Source organism: Palaemon carinicauda, chromosome 42 (assembly GCF_036898095.1).
Source record: "Palaemon carinicauda isolate YSFRI2023 chromosome 42, ASM3689809v2, whole genome shotgun sequence".
In the NCBI taxonomy this organism is placed as follows: Eukaryota; Metazoa; Arthropoda; class Malacostraca; order Decapoda; family Palaemonidae; genus Palaemon; species Palaemon carinicauda.
This window is the reverse complement of record NC_090766.1, coordinates 52,122,741-52,144,570: the sequence shown is the minus strand read 5'-3', so window position 1 is coordinate 52,144,570 and position 21,830 is coordinate 52,122,741. Positions and strand designations below refer to the sequence as shown.

At 34.7% G+C, this 21,830-nt stretch overlaps 1 protein-coding gene across 1 annotated transcript in view; it reads left to right on the top strand.

Moving 5' to 3' along the window:
• The first annotated feature begins 523 nt into the window (after positions 1 to 523).
• Positions 524 to 21,830, top strand: part of LOC137633238 (aquaporin AQPAe.a-like) — a 55,703-nt gene continuing 34,396 nt past the window's right edge. The window contains 1 exon segment of the mRNA XM_068365434.1: positions 524 to 1,112. Within this exon segment, the coding sequence (XP_068221535.1) occupies positions 897 to 1,112 (216 nt within the window). The 5' untranslated portion in view covers positions 524 to 896.

Genomic DNA, 21,830 nt, shown 5'->3' with positions numbered 1-21,830 from the left:
TTTGCTCATCGTGGGTTTACTCCCATGATATACTGTGTATATATATATATATATATATATGTATATATATATATATATATATATGTATGTATATATATGTATATATATAGATAGATATATATATGTACATATATATATATATATATATGTACATATATATATATATATATATACATATATATATGTATATATATATATATATATATACATATATATATGTATATATATATATATATAAATACATATATATGTACATATATATATCTATCTATATATATACATATATATACATACATATATATATATATATATATATATATGTATATATATATATATATATATATATGAAATTCCAATGTCTTCCAAGAATGCAATCCAACCACTAACGTTTATCCCTCCATTAATAAGGATTACTGAGGATAGTTAATGTGCCCCCTGGGATTAGTGAGTACGTTTGTGTGTTTGTGCATGTCGCCGAACCTATATATACCGAGCGCCATACGGCTTGTTGCCCAGTTGCAGCGTTACCCTCTTGTCTTGCTGAACTAGTCGTCGCGGGTGTCCCGCCGAATCTGTCGAATCTCTGTCCTGACCCAGTTAGAGATTTCTTAAACTTTACTGGTTTTAATTTTGCTCTGTATTTACACGAATATAAACACACACTCTTGCTTGTATTTTACATAGATTTGACGATTTGTTAACTATTTCTTAAAGCAAATAGCTGATGAAATTGTCTGTATAATTTCAATATCAAGCAATTCCCCATCTGTAGAAGCTCCTCTCTTACGCTCTTAGCTTTGACCAGCACTAGCATCAAAGACACCTAAAGTCCCTACAAAGCATCAAAGCAGCATCACCAGTCCTTTAAAAAGTAAAGCAACCTTTGACAAAGCAACATGGGCAAGATCAAGGACATGCGAGATTACATCGGCACCAACGAGCTGAAGGATTTCCGTTCCCTAGGGAAAGCACTCCTGGCGGAGTTCATAGGGACTATGATCCTTGTCTTCGTCGGCTGCGGAAGCTGTATCGGCGGCTGGTCGGGGGGCTACGCCCCCTCCATGGTGCAAATAGCCTTCGCCTTCGGGGTGACCGTAGCCACCGTGGCTCAGGTGAGATGTTGATTTAGTTTTTTTGTTGGGAAGTTTGAGGGATTTTTCATTTTTGGGTTATATTACTCTTTTCAATTTTTTTTTAAACTGAATATTTCGCGAAGATGATGTTGATTGGTTTGTTATTTAAATGCAATTTAAGCAGTATATTTCAATTGTTTATATATATACATATATTCATGTACATATATATATGTATATATATACACACACTTACAGTATATATATGTATATATATATATATATATATATATAAATATATGTATGTATGTGTTTATATATATAAATACAATATATATATATATAAATATATAATATATATATATATATGTATATATGTAAGCATATATACATATATATATATATATATATATATACTGTATATACTTTATATATATTCTAAAAAAGCAATATAAAATCTACCTCCAACACAACGCTAATTTTATCTGAAACATTTTCCTTAATGAAAATTAGAAAAAAAAATAACGAAAGGAGAAAAGTTTGATAAAGGTCCAGATCTTGAGATGTTTACAATTGTACAAAATGTCCGAGAGAAGAAGACTCTTATCTTTATCTTCGTTATCTTAAAACAGTACTGATAACGACGGTAAATTTGATGTAATGCTGAGATATACTTTATTATTATTATTATCATTATTATTATTATCATATTATTATTTATTATTATTATTATTATTATTAATAGTAGTAGTGGTAGTAGTATTTATCATCATCATCATTATTATCATTATTATTATTATTATTATTATTATTATTATTATTATTAATAGTAGTAGTAGTAGTAGTAGTAGTAGTAGTAGTAGTATCCTCATATTATTATTATTATTATTATTATTATTATTATTAATATTTATATCTTATCATTATTATTATTATCATCATCCTCATTATTATCATTATTATTATTATTATTATTAAGCAAGAACAGGGAAAAGGGATTAACACATTGACATTATTTCGGCTTTGTTTGCTGAATATACTCAATTCACATATTACAAAATTTTGAAAAAAATATTGATGTGATTTTTCATTTGATCAAAATGTGGGCGTAAAGATGATTAAACAAAGTCGGAAATTAACAACAACGTATCGAAACTATACATTATCATTTTTCATTTATTAGGAAATAAAAAAATAAGCAAAAACATCATAATCTAGTCTACGAAAGATAGAAAGAAGGAGATAGATAAAATTGAAGGAAAAATAGATGCAGAAGTAATAAAAAAATACTTGAATAAACATTCAATAAGCAAAATTGAGATATGAATAATTATCTTTTATTTATTATGAAATGAAAATATACAAAAAAAACATCCCAAATCCAGCATACGAAAGTTAAAAAATAGTCGAAAAATATTAATTGAGGGAAATATATATAATAAATAACAAATATAACTAAACAATTTCAATAAGCTAAATCGAGTTATGAATAATTACTTTTATATATTATGAAATAAAAATATACAAAAAAAACATGATCCAGTATACGAAAGTTAAAGAAGTCTAAAAATAGAATTGAGGGAAAGATAAATAAAAAATTGAATAAAACTAAACAGTTGGAACAAACAAAATCGACAAGACTTATCTCTCAGAGGACATCCTTGACATTTTTTCTTAGACGTGAGCTATCGAAGAATCTTTATCAGTTTTTCTCATTTAATTCTCGATTAAGAAGATCTTATCAGTTTCTCCTTGTTTGACAATGATTCCCGGGTCTCTTGGGTATGTCTGGGAAGTAGCAGAGAGAAGTAGAAGAGAAAAGTAGAAGAGAGAATTAGAAGAGAGATCGCTCTCCAGCTATTCGCTATTGGTGCAATGAGACAGGTGCGCCCGACACTTGTCGCGAATTTTTTAAATCGGCCCACTTGCACACCTTGTTTACTGTTTTTATATATAAGAAGCAGCGAAGCATAGCCAACAGTGTAAAACGCTTTTTATATACAAATAGCTTCTTACAAGAGGTGGGAGGATTTTAAGAAAAGTTCATATTGTAATATACTGTATAACCCTTTTAGGAATTTCCAAATAGCCTCTTATAAAGCTTGGGATTTGAATAATAAGTTCATGCTGCAGTATACGGTACACCTTGTACGAATTTCAAATAAGCTTCTTTTAAGGGTGGGATTTAAGTAATAGTTTATGCTACAATATACTGTATAACCCTTTTAGGAATTTCAAAATAGCTTCTTTTAAGGGTGATGATTTTGAATAATAATTCATGATACAATATACTGCATAACCTTTTAGGAATTTCAAAATAGCTTCTTTTAAGGGTGGGAATTTAAGTAATAGTTTATGCTACAATATACTGTATAATCCTATTTAGGAATTTTAAAATTAGCTTCTTTAAGGGTGATGATTTTAAATAATAATTTATGCTGCAATATACTGTATAATCCTTTTAGGAATTTCAAAGTAGCTTCTCTTTGAGGGTGGGAATTTTTTAATAATAATTCTTGCTACAATATGCGGTATCAGCCTTCTAAATTTTTCGAAATATTTTCTTTTACGGTTAGGGAATTCTCAAATAATAATTCACGAAATATAAACATTAAATTTTAAAATATTTGGCAACATATTTTGATAAATGAAGATCGAGACTTGACATCTATGCAATTACATATTTATCTCATCATCATCTACGCCTATTGACCGCAAAGGGCCCCGATTTGATTTCGCTAGTCGTCTCTATCTTGAGCTTTTTAATTTCAATACTTCTCCATTCATCATCTCCTACTTCACGCTTCATAATCCTCAGCCATGTAGGCCTGGGTCTTCCAACTATTCTAGTGCCTTGTGGGGCTCAGCTGAACGTTTGGTGAACTAATCTCTCTTGGGGGGCGGGGGGGGGGGTGGCACAGAGCATTCCCAAACCATCTCCATCTACTCTTCATCAAGATCTCATCCACATATGACACTAGAGTAAACTCTCTTATAGTTTCATTTCTAATTTTAATATTTATCTATAAAGTATATATGCCTACAGTATATATAAGTATTAGATAATATACCTGTTATAGATGGAATTTGTAATTTTTTTCCAATCTTTTTAAAAAAAAAAATTCTTATCGAATTCATTAATAGAAGTATGTGAAAGGACACCCGTTTCTGAAGTGGTCGAAAAGGTGATGCTTATCTATCGAAAGATAGTAACTTATCAACAACAGACGATTGTATAAGTTTGAGAATAGTCCAATTTTCCTGATGTATTAAAGGTTAATCTTCCTTTAGAAACGCTGAGTTATCCCTTTGGCAAAGAGTCCACTCCAAGAGCTACATATCACAAACTTCGTTCTGCTCAAACTTGGTCCGTTTACTTAGAGACTCGTACACTGTTAAAAATTTGCCGTTAAAAAACGGTAAAAATCCAGGAAAAATCATTGCCAGGCATTATCGTTTTAAAAACGGATATATTGAAGTAAAAGGAGTGATATTACGATCACCAAACCCGTGAAAGATAATAACAAAGTAGGGTAAAATTACGGTCGCCTGTATTTTACTGAAATACGGCTGAGAACAGTTCATTTTTATGGAGAATTTCCGATTAAAGATACGGGTTTTTAACAATTTAGAATGGTAAAGATTACGGTCTCCTTATTTACTGAAATACGGATGAGAACAGTTTATTTTTACAGACAATTTCCGATTAAAAATACCGTTTTTTAACAATGTAAAGTGGTAAAAATTACGGTCTCCTTATTTACTGAAATACGGCTGAAAACAGTTGTTTTTACGGAGAATTTCCGATTAAAAATAAGGTTATTTTAACAACGTAGTGATTTAATTTTGTCTCTCTCGCAAGAAATAAATGACATTACTAGTTTTGGCTGACTGCCTTCAACCTGGTGCCTTAAGCTGAAGTTTAGTCGAAACGTATTTCAGTTAGACATATTTATCTTCACAAAGGTCAAAAGGCAATTAGGAGAGAGTATTTTTCTTGGTTGTTCAATTGATTGCATCATCATCATCATCATCATTATTATTATTATTATTATTATTATTATTATTATTATCTAAACTACATACCTGGTTGAAACAGCATTATGCTATACGCCCAAGGACTCAAACATGGAAAATAGCCCAGTGAGGAAGGGAAATAAATAATTAAATAGTTTTGAATCTTTTGGTAAATTCGAATAATTAATTCAGAGCAGCCTTCTAATTATTATTATTATTATTATTATTATTATTATTATTATTATTATTATTATTATTAATAATATCATTATTATTAGCTAAGCTACAACCTTAATTGGAAAAGCAAGATGTTATACGCCCAAGGACTCCAACAGGGGAAAAATAGCCCAGTAAGGAAAGGAAATAAAGAAATAAACTATTTCTTTTCTTTAATTCAATCGGTAATGCTGAGCTTTGTTACTTCGTTTGTTGCAAGATAGATCAGATAAATAAGCCAGGTGTCTATCTAAGGAAGAATCGGGTATTGGTTAAGGGAGGAGGAGAGAGAAAAGAGATGGGCAGACCCATTGCTCTATGGTAACCATATTTAGTATATTCAGTAGTATGTTTGGTGTTACGTCTATTTTTGTATTAGAATATATATTGCTTCTATTTGATGGAAGGCATCATTGATATATATATATATATATATATGTGTGTGTGTGTGTGTGTGTGTGTGTATAAACTATTTTATTTTAAATGTTCTTTACTTCTATTGTAGTTTATTTATTTCCTTATTTCCTTTCCTCGCTGAGCTATTTTTCCCTATTGGAGTTCTTGGGCTTTTATAACTAGGGTTGTAGCTTAGCTAGTAATAATAATATTGTTTCCTTTCCTCACTAGGCTATTTTTTTCCTGTTGGAGCCCTTGGGCTTGTAGCATCCTGCTTCTCCAACTAAGGTTGTAGCTTGGCTAGTAATAATGATAATAGTATTGTTTCCTTTCCTCTCTGGGCTATTTTTCTCTGTTGGAGCCCTTGGGCTTGTAGTATCCTGCTTTTCCAACTAAGGTTGTAGCTTGGCTAGTAATAATGATAATAATATTGTTTTCCTTTCCTCGCTGGGCTATTTTTCCCTGTTGGAGCCCTTGGGCTTGTAGTGTCCTGCTTTTCCAACTAAGGTTGTAGCTTGGCTAGTAATAATGATAATAATATTGTTTCCTTTCCTCACTAGGCTATTTTTTCCTGTTGAAGCTCTTGGACATAATGTATAGCATCCTGCTTTTCCAACTAAGGTTGTAGCTTGGGTAGTAATAATGATATATTGTTTCCTTTCCTCACAGGCCTATTTTTCCCTGTTGGAGCCCTTGGGCTTATAGCATCCTGCTTTTCCAACTAGGGTTGTAGCTTACCTTGTAATAATAATAATAATAATGATAATAATAATAATAATAATAATAATAATAATAATAATAATAATAATAATAATTGTTACAGCAAATGTTTTATGACTTTTGACTCCCTTTACAATCAATTAAAACGGCGAGAATAAATCGATTAAATATTTGAATATTTAAAAAAACACCAATGGTATAAAATTCAATAAGAAAGACGCCTTCGAGAATAAATCAAATAAATATTTAGAAAATATAAATCGTATAGAATTCAGAGAGAACGATGCCCAGAATAAATATATTAAAGTTTAACAAAAAAAAATCGTATAAAACTCTGTGAGGAAGATGTAAACTTATGCGTATAAAATTACGTAATTGCGTATTAACTCCGTGAAGAGGAAAATAACGTGTAATTGATAACGTCAAGTGGATTTGGCGGGAAACAGTTTAGGCGAATAGATTTCTTTTTTCAAAACTTTTCGGTTTTCTCTTATTATTTGGTTGATGATAATTGCAATTATTCCTGATTATCTTGAACGTGACTTTTGATTAAAGCCATTAGAGAGAGAGAGAGAGAGAGAGAGAGAGAGAGAGAGAGAGTGTGTGTGTCATTCAGATCAAATTTAAATATCGATCAAGAGTCGAAATTAAATGTTTCCGTTAAAAACATTAAAGTCGTTACTATGTTTGTACCAGAAATGGTAATTAGTGAATGATATATATATATATATATATATATAAACTAATGGCAAACTGTCACACACGTTAATCCATTTATCTGAATATCTGTGAATCTACATACACATATAACACATACACAGACACACATACATACACACACACACACACACACACATACACACACACACACACATATATATATATATATATATATACATATATATATATATATATATGTGTGTGTGTGTGTGTGTGTGTGTGTGTAATACCACCTTAGGATCTTGCTTTCGTGGCATTATCCTACATCACTGTCATTTTCAACGGTACCCCTCTCTCTCTCTCTCTCTCTCTCTCTCTCTCTCTCAAGCGCGTATACGCAAAACGACACGCCCAATCCATCTAGCAACGCAGCGCCGAGTAAACACCACTTACATGCCTCATAAATCTGCCATCTTCAAAGACAATGAGTTAACTCGAACAAGAGACCCCTTTAAAAGACTCTTAAAAGTGGGAGGTCAGGCAGGCAATGTTCGCACCCAGCTCCTTAAAGCCTTTTCAAAGCCTCTGCTCGGACTACGGTTGAGCTACAGTCAGCTATGTATACGTAGATCCTAGGTCTATAGAAAAGGTCTATAAAATAGACCTTACCTAGGCGGTCTAGTATCTCAACCGTGCCTAGACCGTGGCTCTGACCATTCTACTGGGCCAATGCTCGGACCAGGATTGAGCTACAGTTAGCTATGTATACCTAGGACCCAAGGTCTATAGACCAGGTCTATAGAATAGACCTTACCAGGTCTATAGAATAGACCTTACCTAGGCGGTCTAGTATCTCAACCGTGCCTAGACCGTGGCTCTGACCATTCTACTGGGCCAATGCTCGGACCAGGATTGAGCTACAGTTAGCTATGTATACCTAGGACCCAAGGTCTATAGACCAGGTCTATAGAATAGACCTTACCTAGGCGGTCTAGTATCTCAACCGTGCCTAGACCGTGGCTCTGACCATTCTACTGGGCCAATGCTCGGACCAGGATTGAGCTACAGTTAGCTATGTATACCTAGGACCCAAGGTCTATAGACCAGGTCTATAGAATAGACCTTACCTAGGCGGTCTAGTATCTCAACCGTGCCTAGACCGTAGCTCTGACCATTCAACTGACTGGAGAAGGCGAGCGTAAATTCATAAACTAACATAAAGAGTCACTTGAACACCCCTGTTTGATTACATCCTTTTTGGCAGCTTGAACGTTACATCCTGCCTCTTAACATCGGCGTTTTTATCCTTCTTTCGTTCTTGGTTTAAAGACTACTCATAAATGGCAGAAGCAATGGACAGTGACACTGCCCTAGCAAGCAGGACAATGCCCTAGTCTGACCATATGATCAGCGCCCAAGCCCCCTCTCTACCCAAGCTAGGTGCAGGGAGGGCCAGATAATTGTTGCTGATGACTCAAAATGTAGCATAAGCTCGCCTAAACCACCATCCTTAGCTCACAAGGATGGTAAGGTCGCAGACACTAAAGGAACTAACGATTTTGAGCAGGACTTGAACCTCCGTCTGGCGATCACCAGACAGAAACATTACCAATAATTCTTTTCCTGGATTTCACCACTCTGGTGCAGCTGGGATGCTAGAGATGAATTGAGAATTAGACTGATAATACGATCCATAGAGATGTTCATGTACCAAATTCTCTTTTCCGTTTGCTTCTCTAAAGGCTAATATGTTTGAGGAAAATCTCTCAGGCACTCTAAAAGGCTTGGTCTTTTTATGGTCTTAATAGGTCTTGAAAGGAAACCAAGCTAAGCATACATCTTGCCTAGATAAATTACATTTGATCATAACTGAGTGGGGATACCTTAGCAAAGCTGTACTAGTCAGGGACACACACACACAGGGTTGGTTTGTTGTGGGCGATCAGACAAGTCTCCTATCATCATTAATCCGCAGTTGGCTAGCGTGTTAATAAAAATGACCAAACCCCAGGCATGAATTGACATATATGAGGCCTTTGTCCTGCAGTGGACTAGAATTGGCTGCATTTGTTATTGTTAGTACGTATTGTACCTAAATTGTTTTTTTTTTTTTTCTTAAATATTTGTTTGCGCGTGAATTATGTTAAAATTTAATAGGGTTATAGATATCAAATGAATAAGTTCAAAGATTTAAGACGAGAAAATAGCGGCATAAACGACCCAATAAAGATTTATTCAACATTCTCTGGCGTTGCTACCCCGTTAAGGAAAAGATCCGCCTGGTAAATACAGAAGTTAAACCACAGGATGTGCTGGTTGTCAGACTTGATACTAAGATTTATGAACTGACTGCACTCACAGTGATAGAGAGAGAGAGAGAGAGAGAGAGAGAGAGAGAGAGAGAGAGAGAGGGGTGGGTGGGGAGTCTATTACGACTTGCTACATTAAAGATCATGATTGTTTTTCCTCTCCACTTTCACCTCGGTGCTGAATATGCCTTCCCGGTCCCAACGCTAGGCAGTAAATTAATTCCATCCACATGTGGAATTAGGTTTAGATAAATAACATCCGTAGGCCTACGTTTACATCAACTTTTTAGATTATCCTTATTGCAATATGATTGGAAAATTTGCGATAATAAAAAATTAATTATCATCTTTTGATATAAAAGAAAATACATCTTTTAATATAAGAAATAAATAAGTGAAAAAAAGCAGAATAATGTATAAATCGATGTTCACAAGAGACTTGGCATTTTTTCATCAGATTATTGTTAATAAAATGTTTAATAAACGAACAATATGTCCACCAAAGAAATATAAAATTGCCAACTACATGTGGTATTTATTGGTGTTTTCATTTGCATTCAAGTCACCCAGGACAACCACCCTCTTTTGGTCTCAAAGCTAAGTGATGTAAAGAAATGTACAACGCGTACATACACAGACACAATTATATATATATATATATATATATACATATATATATATAGGCATAGGAGGAGATTACATATATATATATATATATATAGGCATAGGAGGAGATTACACACACACACATTATATATATATATATATATATATATTATTGCATGAGTATTTTGCTTGGCTTAACGTCCCAGTAATTTTAAATTCGCTTGAATAAGAACTGCAATCACATTCAACCGTTTAACTCAAGCGTCTGTTTCTGTTTAAAGGCTTCCTAAAAAATAAGAATTCCAATTTATTAATTTTCTTCACTTGCATAATTTAATATTTGTTTCCTTATACATTTTTCATAAGTTGAACTACTAGAAATTGAGAGAGAGAGAGAGAGAGAGAGAGAGAGAGAGAGAGAGAGAGAGAGAGTTACCAGTTTATGTATTTCTATAATATCGGGTATTATACGTCTATGATTTGACGATCCTTTCAGAGCCCAACCTTTTACTCCATTAGAACCAATTTGCATATAGTTCTTTTAACCAATTTATGCATGGCCATGACAACTACAGAATAAGGAAAAGAGAGAGAGGAAAGGAGGAGATTGATAGCGAAGGAAGAAGAATAGGAGGAGAGGAAGAAGGGAGTAGTAAGGTGTGGAGGAATATTGTTAGTGGGAAGAACGGAAGATGTCATTACTGGGGAAAGCCAAGTGTTAGAACGGTTGCGTTTTTGGATGTTTAAAAGTTTAAAGGTCGCTCGTGAGGGGCAGAGGCAAGGGATAGTGACAATGCTCTAGAAACTGATCATATACACATATGAATAGCGATCAAGCCGCTCTCCACCCAAACTAGGTCCAGGGAGGACCAGGCAATAGTTGCTGATAATTCAGCATGTATACCTATAGGCTTCCCCCCGGCCCCAAACCCCTATCCTTAGCTCACAATGATGGTGAGGTTGTAGACACTACAAGAAACTATCGAGCTTACGCGGGTCTCGAACACCAGTCCAGCATAATGCCAGGCAGGGACGTTTCTAATAGGCCACCAGAATAAGCATTGGATAAAGACCAATTTGCACCCTAGATAGGGGTGAGTTTGCACCATGGATAGGAACCCATTTGCACCACACATGATAAACTCTCTCTCTCTCTCTCTCTCTCTCTCTCTCTCTCTCTCTCTCATTTTGCTAATTGTCTATCCAAATGTTGTTGTTGTTGTTTTTTCAATTTAGAAACTTGCAAATATATCCAAGGGTCGTTTTATTTAATCTAGAAACTTGCGAATAATTCCAAATGTTAGTTTTTTTTTTTTTTTTTTTTTTTAGAAATTTGCAAATAATTACAAATGTTTTTTCATTTAAAAATTCACCTCAATAGAGACAAATCAAACTCTGATATAATACTAAAAATCCTTCTTCTTAATAACTCTCTAAGTTACATTGCGTCCTACCTCGACTTTTTCATCAAGTGAGCGTTCTCTACATTACTTCGTGTTCAATAAATTATTACCCTTTTCCTGCTATCAGCCATTCTCAGTCGGTTTGACGGCCAAATGGCTGCAAATGTGATTAAGATAAACGTGTTTTCAGGGTTTGGTTTATGGAAGGTCACTCATGATAAAAAAACGATTATGTAGATCATAAGAGCTTTCAGAATAGTCTTATCAGAAATCTAAGATAAGAGATACCTGGGTTTTCTGATTTGACAGAAGAACTGAGGTCGTTTTATTATTATTATCATTATTATTATTATTATTATTATTATTATTATTATTATTATTATTATTACTTGCTAAGCTACAACACTATAGTCAATTATTTTTAATGAGGCAGATTTGCACTGACTCGCAGGGGTGCCCTTTTAGCTCGGAAAACTTTCCTGATGGCTGATTGGTTGAAGAAGATAATTCTAAGTATAGTTGGAAAAGCAGGATGCTATGTTATTATTATTATTATTATTATCATTATTATTATTATTTGCTAGGCTACAACCCTAATTGGAAAAGCAGGATGCTATAAGCCCAAGGGCTCCAACAGGGAGAATAGCCCAGTAAGGAAAGGAAACAAGGAAAAAATAAAATACTTCAAGAACAGTAACATTAAAACCTTTAACAATACAAGAGGAGGAAAACTAAGATAGATTAGTGTGCCCGAATGTACCCTCAAGCAAAAGAACTCTAACCCAAGACAGTGAAAGACCATGGTACTGAGGCTATGGCACTACCCAAGACTAAAGCACAATGGTTTGATTTTGGAGTGTCCTTCTCCTAGAAGAGATGCTATAATCCCGAGGGCTCCAACAGAGAGGAAATGCGCTTGGGAATGAGATTTTGGTTTACAATTAATATACTTGTAAATGAAGTATAATTCTCTTAATACAGATTCGATATCTACACTGTTCGTAACACTAGGTATGTAGTTCATTCTCTTAGTTATGCCTTCCCAATCATGAGGCTCAATACTACACAGTATTCTAGTTTTATTCCAACCCAGCCACTGAAGGGGGCAAGCCAGCCTCAACCTGGTGCAGGTCCCAAGCCTGTGTAAATGGGGAGGGTTGGCGGCAGGAAAAGGCATCCGGCCATGAAAAATTAGCGAAAACCAATATGGCCAGTGGAGATTGTGAGATTAACCGGTGATGAATTGTGGGACTGAGGTAGCCAGAACACTGGCCAGAAACATCGACCCCACATAAGAGTGGGAAACGATGCAGACAAAGAAGAATCTAGTTTTACTCCAGCTGTGACCAAGTTGTGGAATGATCTTCCTAATTGGGTAGTTGAATCTTTGGAACTTCAGAAGTTCAAACCTGCAGTGAATATTTTTATGTTGAACAGGCTAACAAAAGTGTCTTTTTACAGTTTATAAATGAAAGATCAATTTTAGTGAAATTACTGTTCTTAAATTCTCTCTCTCTCTCTCTCTCTCTCTCTCTCTCTCTCTCTCTCTCTCTATTTTATCGTACCCTTCAAGAAAACTTCCTCTTCACTCTTATTGTCTGTGCCCCCTAAGTTAGTGCGTGTTACTCGCTTTCTAGAGCATTATCATCCCCATCCAATTTGAAATGTCACCATGTTACACTTTCTGGTACCAGAGATGGTTACCTACGATCATCCAGTCAATTTTGAGATAAAACAGCGCTGTTCATTTTATATTTCTAAGGTTAAAAAGTCTCTAATATTACTTTACACTAGTTATAGCACCATTCGTCATTTTTATTTCACTTGATATATTAAAATGTTGATATCAGTGTTGAGCAGTTATTCTTAGATTTTATTTGCTTGGTGTATATGTCTTATTTCCCCACTTATAAACATATACTTAATTTGGCACTACGAAACATTTTGTAAATTTCGTGTAATAATAATAATAATAATAATAATAATACTAGATTCCTTCACTGATATATCAAATAGCATTAAAATTATTTGTATAGCGATAAAGAAATTCGAATAATATCCACCATAACACTAACAAAGTCGTTAGTGGGTCTACTGAACGTCATAGGGCCAATTAAACTACAACTAATGTCCATTTCTGGACCAGGTCTGAAGAATGCAATATATGATGGATTATGAGTGAGATTATAGCAATAATCGTTGTTCATAAAAAGCCGGAGAAGATATAATTCTCGCATCAGTTGATTTTTAAATGAATGAAAGATATGTTACGCTCTTCTCATAAAATCAAAGACCATCAGTTGGCAATTAAATTCTTGCCAGTTTCCTTCGGCACATTTTGTTGACTTCTTTTTCTTCTCTTTGTTTCTAAATAAAACTATTATTAATCTTCTCGGGTATATTTCTAACCAATCTTATCACAGATAATAGACATACCAGTGCAAAAGCGCTTTGTATTCAAGAGGTATTAGAAGTACTTCTTGTAAGATTTCTGATAATGTCCGATAAATGCTCATCTTGAAACTCTTTATCAGCTAGAAGCGACACCGAAGCTACTGGCTGGAGTCTCTCTCTCTCTCTCTCTCTCTCTCTCTCTCTCTCTCTCTCAGATGATATTAAGTAATATTTAAGGCTTTAGATATAACTCATGAGCGGCAAAGGTAAGGGGTCGAACAATATCCAAGTCACCATATAGATATAAGGTTATCTCTTGAGTCCCATCTCAATGTAGGACTAAGGAAGACCAGGTAATGGCTGCTATTTTACTTATTACTTACAAGGTACACCTACAGGCCCACCTGGTTGTTGAAAACAGCCAATCATTCACGCTGAATTCGTTGACAATGATTCTTAATAGACCTACTGTGTTCTGTACAGTTGCAAAATAAATATGTATTATACATTATATATTATTACATGGTTATAATATATTAGTATACGTGACCCGTCAAAAATTACGGCTAAACATTTAGATAAATATGCACACACACATACAGATTCAACCCTTCCCACCCCCTCCCCCTTTCCTAACTATAACCCGCTGGTTCAGCAATTTATGGGAGTGTGTGGTCTCCTAGTGTACCTATCGGGGTAAACTATTACACCAGGGTATGAGTACTCCCTTTCTCCTTTGCCCTCGGCGTAACAGGAAAGATATATATATATATATATATATATATATATAACCAGGCACTTGCTCTTCATTATATAAGAATAAAGATCTATGTGATGAACCAGAAAACTTGCTAATCTTTGCGACTGATAGTCCAAAATCAAACTATTGTTCTCTAGTCTTGGGTAGTGTCATAACCTCTGTACCATGGTCTTCCACTGTCTTGGGTTAGAGTTCTCTTGCTTGAGGGTACACTCGGGCATACTTTATTTATCTAATTTCTCTTCCTCTTGTTTTATTCAAGTTTTTATAGTTTACAAAAGAAAAATTTATTTTAATGTTACTGTTCTTAAGATATGCTACTTTTCCTTGTTTCCTTTCCTCACTGGGCCTGTTGGAGTCCCTCGGTATTATATCATCCTGCTTTTCCGACTAGGGTTGTAGCTAAGCAAATAATAATAATAAGAAGAAGAAGAAGAAGAATAATAGGCCTATCATGCGCTTTGTAAGGCCTGGTACACCACTGAATAACTATCACTAACTAAAACACAAACTAGATCTTCAAAATCTATGTAAAGAACCAGAAAACTAGTTAATCATTATATCGACCTAACGTAGTGCGACGCCAATTTTATAACACGGTAGTAACCTAAGTTACCGAGTAATTAGTGCTTCAGTCACATTGGTCACGCTCGATGCTCGTTCAATTTCGGCGTTGGCAAAAACGAGCACCCATTGTTGTTCGGCTTCATGAATGGGATGCTATGCACAAGAAAGAACAGGCCATCCCTGGGTCAATGCAGCTGATTTCATTGTCTGATTGCTATGTGTAAAAAGTTATGTTGAAAGGTATGACAGAAAGTACGATGTGCAATGTCCTCTCTCTCTCTCTCTCTCTCTCTCTCTCTCTCTATACATACTCCACAACAACAACAATCTGTCTCTCTCTCTCTCTCTCTCTCTCTCTCTCTCTATACATACTCCACAACAACAACAATCTGTCTCTCTCTCTCTCTCTCTCTCTCTCTCTCTCTATACATACACCACGACAGCAACATCTCTCTCTCTCTCTCTCTCTCTCTCTCTCTCTCTTATACATACACCACAACAGCAACATTTTCTCTCTCTCTCTCTCTCTCTCTCTCTCTTTCTCTCTTATACATACACAACAACAGGAACATTTCTCTCTCTCTCTCCCTCTCTCTCTTATACATACACCACAACAGCAACAATTTCTCTCTCTCTCTCTCTCTCTCTCTCTCTCTCTCTTATACATACACCACAACAGCAACAATTTCTCTCTCTCTCTCTCTCTCTCTCTCTCTCTCTCTCTCTCTATACATACACCACAACAGCAACAATTTCTCTCTCTCTCTCTCTCTCTCTCTCTCTCTCTCTCTTATACATCCACAACAGCAACAATTTCTCTCTCTCTCTCTCTCTCTCTCTCTCTTATACATACACCACAACAGCAACAATCTCTCTCTCTCTCTCTCTCTCTCTCTCTCTCTCTATACATACACCACAACAGCAACAATTTCTCTCTCTCTCTCTCTCTCTCTCTCTCTCTCTCTCATACATACACCACAACAGCAACAATTTCTCTCTCTCTCTCTCTCTCTCTCTCTCTCTCTCTCTACACATACACCAACAACAAACGCAACCGTTTATAGTCCACTGAATAGGACAAAAACCCAAACACCCAAACCTGTCCTTATTCATGATTGGGGTTTGGCTAGTTTTCATCGCCACGTTAGCCAAATACAGATTGGTGCTGGTGTCAGATTTCGTCCGATCGCTCACAGCATACCAACCTAGTGTGTGGCCTTGACTAGTACAGCATTGCTGATCATGGCGATACACAAACCCTTTCACCCCGTTAAGGTATTCCCACTCAAAGAGGGTATACGCACTTGACCGAATGCATTCCATTATGATAAGAGCAAAGCAATTAAATGATAGTTAGATACGATAATCACTTCATGAAAATGAAAACGGGATAATATGAAGAATTATAAAAAAAATAATATTATTGTTAATAGATAGTTTTTCGATAATACTGTAAAGAATCTACAACAGGGAACTTATACGTGATGAATGAAAAATATCCAGCTTCGTGGTAAATTCCTAAAATAGAAGTATGAAAAATACGCATTGATGATTTGCAATCACTTTTCAATAATTGGCAATGTAAGGGCGTAAAGACATTCAGACAATTACCTGCAATGATTTCTTTTCATTTGAAAATTTTCAGGTAAGAATTAACAATAAAATGCCAATAAATCTGAAATTCTTCATTTCATCTTCAATTATTATTATTATTATTATTATTATTATTATTATTACTTGCTAAGCTACAACCCCAGTCGGAAAAGCAGGATGCTATAAGCACAAGGGCTTCAAGGAAAACAGCCCAGTCTAAAAGGAAATAAGGAAATGAGGTGAGATTTCTCAGAAACCTTCAAGTTTACTCGAAATAAAAGTGCGATGAATTCGCAAAATTTCTCAAGTACCAAAAAAAAAAAAAAAGGTGAATCCCTTCTGCCCTTGAAAATAAAACCTGATAATTACTGGTCCATCCGAGGCACTTGCTCATAAAATTCTGAGATCGAGTTGCACCTTCGACGCACGTGGTAGAAATCTTGGAATAAATCTTTTCTGTTTTGGGTGGGTGACAAGTAATATCGTCTCGTTATCCTTCGCTGGTTACAGGATACGATGATGAGTGGTGGGGTGTCAGGTTCAGGAATCCGAACTTTCTTCGGAATATGACCATAAACACAAGTGTAAACACTAACTGTCTTTGTTGGTGTGACTTCTTTTTCCAACTGGCTGTGCTGGTATGTTTTCTTTTACCAATTGACTGTGCTGGTACGTCTTCTTTTTCCAACTGACTGTGCTGGTACCTCTTCTTCTTTTTCCAACTGACTGGTACATCTTTTTCCAACTGACTGTCTGGTACATCTTTTCCCAACTGACTGCCTGGTACATCTATTTCCAACTGACTGGTAAATTTTTTTCCAACTGACTGTCTGGTACGTCTTTTTTTACCAACTGGCTTTGCTGGTACGTCTTCTTTTACCAACTGGCTTTGCTAGTACGCCTTCTTTTACCAACTGACTGTGTTGGTAATTCTTCTTTTTCTTCTTTTTCCAACTGACTTTGCCGGTACATCTTTTACCTACTTTTTCCAGCTGACTGTCCTGGTACGTCTTCTTATTTTTCGTCATCTTAATATGCTATTACAAAGATGAGAGAGAGAGAGAGAGAGAGAGAGAGAGAGAGAGAGAGAGAGAGAGATTGGCCATCTTAAGTAATCTGACATAATTGGGATCCGTTCCACTCCCGGATGACCTGCTCATTAAATCCTGAAAACCGCTAGTGCCTTTTTCCTCGCATCGTGTAATTTAGCGCAAATTAAATGAAATACGAGACGGGGTCCTGCCAATGCCAGCATCATCTGCTGCTGATGAAGACATCTTCCAAGATGAAGGAAAACCCTTCAGCCTCGGGATTCGTGTAGTGCTCCGGAGATGGAGCCATCATTTTGACATGATTTCTCTGTATACACGAATCCATGTCAATATACACAGATGATGATCTGGTGTGTTATTAGTTACGGTTAGGAAGTTCCTTAGTGCGTATGTAAGTGATGTGGTAATGATAGTAATTTGCTAAGGTGCTTTCATTGCGTAGATTGTAGCTGCGTAAATGGAGTAAAGAAAGCAGACTGTTGTTTAGTGTACTGAGACAGCCATCATTTATATGTGCAAACTTAAATGGTAGAATAAAATCCTCTATTTGATTGCTCTCTGCAACACTTAGTAAACTCTTTGGTCATAAAACAACTTGGCCTTAATGATGGGTAAATATGGGCGCAAATAAGACATCATTCTCCGTCGTATTCATCCTTTAATTGCCGAATAAAGGATGAAACAGCTTGGCAGAACACTTCCGCCACACTAGCTAATTCATCTAATTGCGCAGGATTCTCTTCAGCAGCACATCAAAGCCCCTAAAATACACTGAGCCACTCATCTCTATTCAATACTACTCTCGCGTCATCTAGCGAGCAATTTCCGAATTATACATTCCGCTCACTATTTTGTGATTCTCAGTTCTTTCCACATGACCAGACCACCGTCATTAGTAACTTAAATCAATCATTTGCACCTCTCCACTTCCCACTGCTTCAATCTATCTTACTTCACGTTTACTACGCTATTGTTATTATCATTAACATTAACTAAGCTACAACCAAGTTGAAAAAGCAGGATGCTATTAACCTAAGGGCTTCAACAGGGAACTAGCCCAGTGAGGAAAGGAAATAAGGAAATAGAGTAGGGTTTCGGAGTGTACCCTCAAGCAAAAACACTCCAACACAAGGCAGTGGAAGTCTATGGTACACAAGCTGTGGCACAACACAAGACTAGAGAACAATAGTTTGATTTTGGAGTGTTCTTCTAGAAGCACTGCTTACTATTGCTAAAGAACCTCTTCTACCTTTACTAAGTGTAAAGTAGCCAGTGAGCCATTACAGTACAGCAATATTATTATTATTATTATTATTATTATTATTATTATTATTAGCTAACCTACAAACATAGTTGGAAAAGCAGGATGCTATAAGCCCAAGGGCTCTGAGAGGGAAAAATAGCCCATTGGGGAAAACAAATAAATAAACTACGAAAGAAGTAATGAACAATTAACATTGAATATTTAAAGAACAGTATCGACATTACAATAGATTTTTCATATATAAACTCTAAAGAGAGATTTATGGTATCCTGTTCAACATAAAACCATTCTCTGAAGTTGGAACTTCTGAAGTTCCTCCGATTCAACTACCTGATTAGGAAGACCATTCCACAATTTGGTCATAGCTAGAATAAGAGATGGTTTGATTTTCAACTGTTATAATCCTATCATCATAACGGATTCATAATTAATAATAATAATAATAATAATAATAATAATAATAATAATAATAATAATAATAATAATAATAATGGCTACCCCAGTTGCATTATTTCTAACAAAACTTGCGTGAAAAAGAGTCTACTATCCAAATAATAATAATAATAATAATAATAATAATAATAATAATAATAATAATAATAATAATAATAATAATAATAATAATAAAAATAATGGCTACCTCAGTTGCATTATTTTTAAGAAAACTTGCCTGAAAGATGGTCTACTACCCAAATAATAATAATAATAATAATAATAATAATAATAATAATAATAATAATAATAATAATAATAATAATAATAATAAAGCCTACCGAGAGACATTGCCCAAAGTTATCATTTTTTTTTAATTCATCTCAATCACTCGTTCACAGAATATTGTTCAGTAGCGAGTTCGTCCTCCAAATACTGTTAAATTAAAGGTATGTTTGTCTAACGATAAAATGATAAAATAAATGAGTCTTATCGATAGGATAGATAATTCTTCCTTATCTGTTTGTTTGATGTCTGGGTAAGTAGAGAGAATTAAAAAAAAAAGTACACATGCGATGGTAATTTATAATTAACTGAATCAGATGCCAGAAAGCATTTGAATTTTAATTTCGGTTTTTTTTCCTTTGTAGATGGATTTTAAGAGTATTTTGGTTTCTGTAATGGGATACTACTATATATATATATATATATACACACACACACATATATATATATATATATGTGTGTGTGTGTGTATATATATATATATATATGTGTGTGTGTGTGTGTGTGGGTATATATATATATATATATATAGATATATATATACTGTATATATATATATATATATATATACTGTATTTATATATATGCAATAGCTTAAAATTAGCATCTTATAACTTCCTTCAATTTCATGATTTCAAAACTTTCGTAATAAACTACACACCGAAAGTATTTCCAAATAACCATTTAATCGAGAGTTTAATATTTCCTCCCATAAAGCGTACATTTATGGCAGGAAATAAACGGAAATCTTATCAATATTCAAATGACGTCACGAAGGATGCTCGTGTTTTTCGTCGTTCAGTCGCTCAGTTGCGTAACGGAAAAATGCCAGGCAAGAACGTTCGTTTCCTTCAGACAGTATTAAACACATAACCACTTCCTGTAATGGCGAGGTGTTATTACTATTATTATTATTATTATTATTATTATTATCATTATTATCATTATTATCGTTAATGCTAGCTAAGCTGCAACCCTATTTGGAAAAGCAGGATGCTATAAACCCAAGGGTTCCAACAGGGAAAAATACCCCAGTGAATAAAAGAAATAAGGAAATAAATAAACTATATGAGAAGAAATGAACAATTAAAATATATTCTAAGAAATGAAACAACATAAAAGCAAATTTTTTCATATATAAACTATAAAAGCTTAAAAAAAAGAGGAAAAGAAATAATATGGAATAGCGTGCCTCAGTACACCCTCAAGCAAGAGTATTTTATGCGCAATTAAGGACTATGGTGGCCCATTGGAAACGTCCCTGCTTGGCGATCAGCCCGAATAGGGTTCAAGTCACGCTCAAGGTCAATAATTCCTTTTAGTGTCTGTAAACTCACCATCCTTTTGATCTAAGGGGGAGCCTATATGTCTACCTGCTGAGTCATCGGCACCCATTGCTGATTCTCCCTGGTCCTAGCTTGGTTGGAGAGGGGGTTTGAGTGCTTATATGTATATATGGCCAGTCTCTAGGGCATTGTGGCTATCTCTTCCCTTTGTCATTCATTAGTGGCCTTTAAAACCTTTAATTAGTTACAGAAAATGTTTTATGACATGAAAATGGATTTATCAAGGCTTTAGTGATAAACTAGAAATTATGAACCAAGGCGTTGTTGATAAACTAGAAATTACGAATCTTTGCGTTATTAGAAAAATGCTCAAACAACAATTGGACAGGTTATTATTAGAAACAAACATATACTAGTTGATTTTTTTTTTTTTTTATTTGTGGATTTAGAGCACAATATTTTCTTGACTCTTGACTTGAAACAACCATATCGACATTTCAAATTCCAAAACTAGTATTTTCATGAAATAGATCAATAAAGAAAATATTGTTGTCAATAATACGAAATAATGACTGCATGTTACAGGAATTAGCAATCGTTAGCATGAAACAGATTAAATAATTAATAAATCTTTTATTGTATTCGAAGGAGCTCTAAGATATGTCATGGCTACAGGAAACTTTTCATGTATAATGCAACACTTAGAAATTCCCCAGTAACATTTTTGTTTTGATATCTCTAATCAGTGGAATCCGGTTGATAAAGAGAACTCTCTCTCTCTCTCTCTCTCTCTCTCT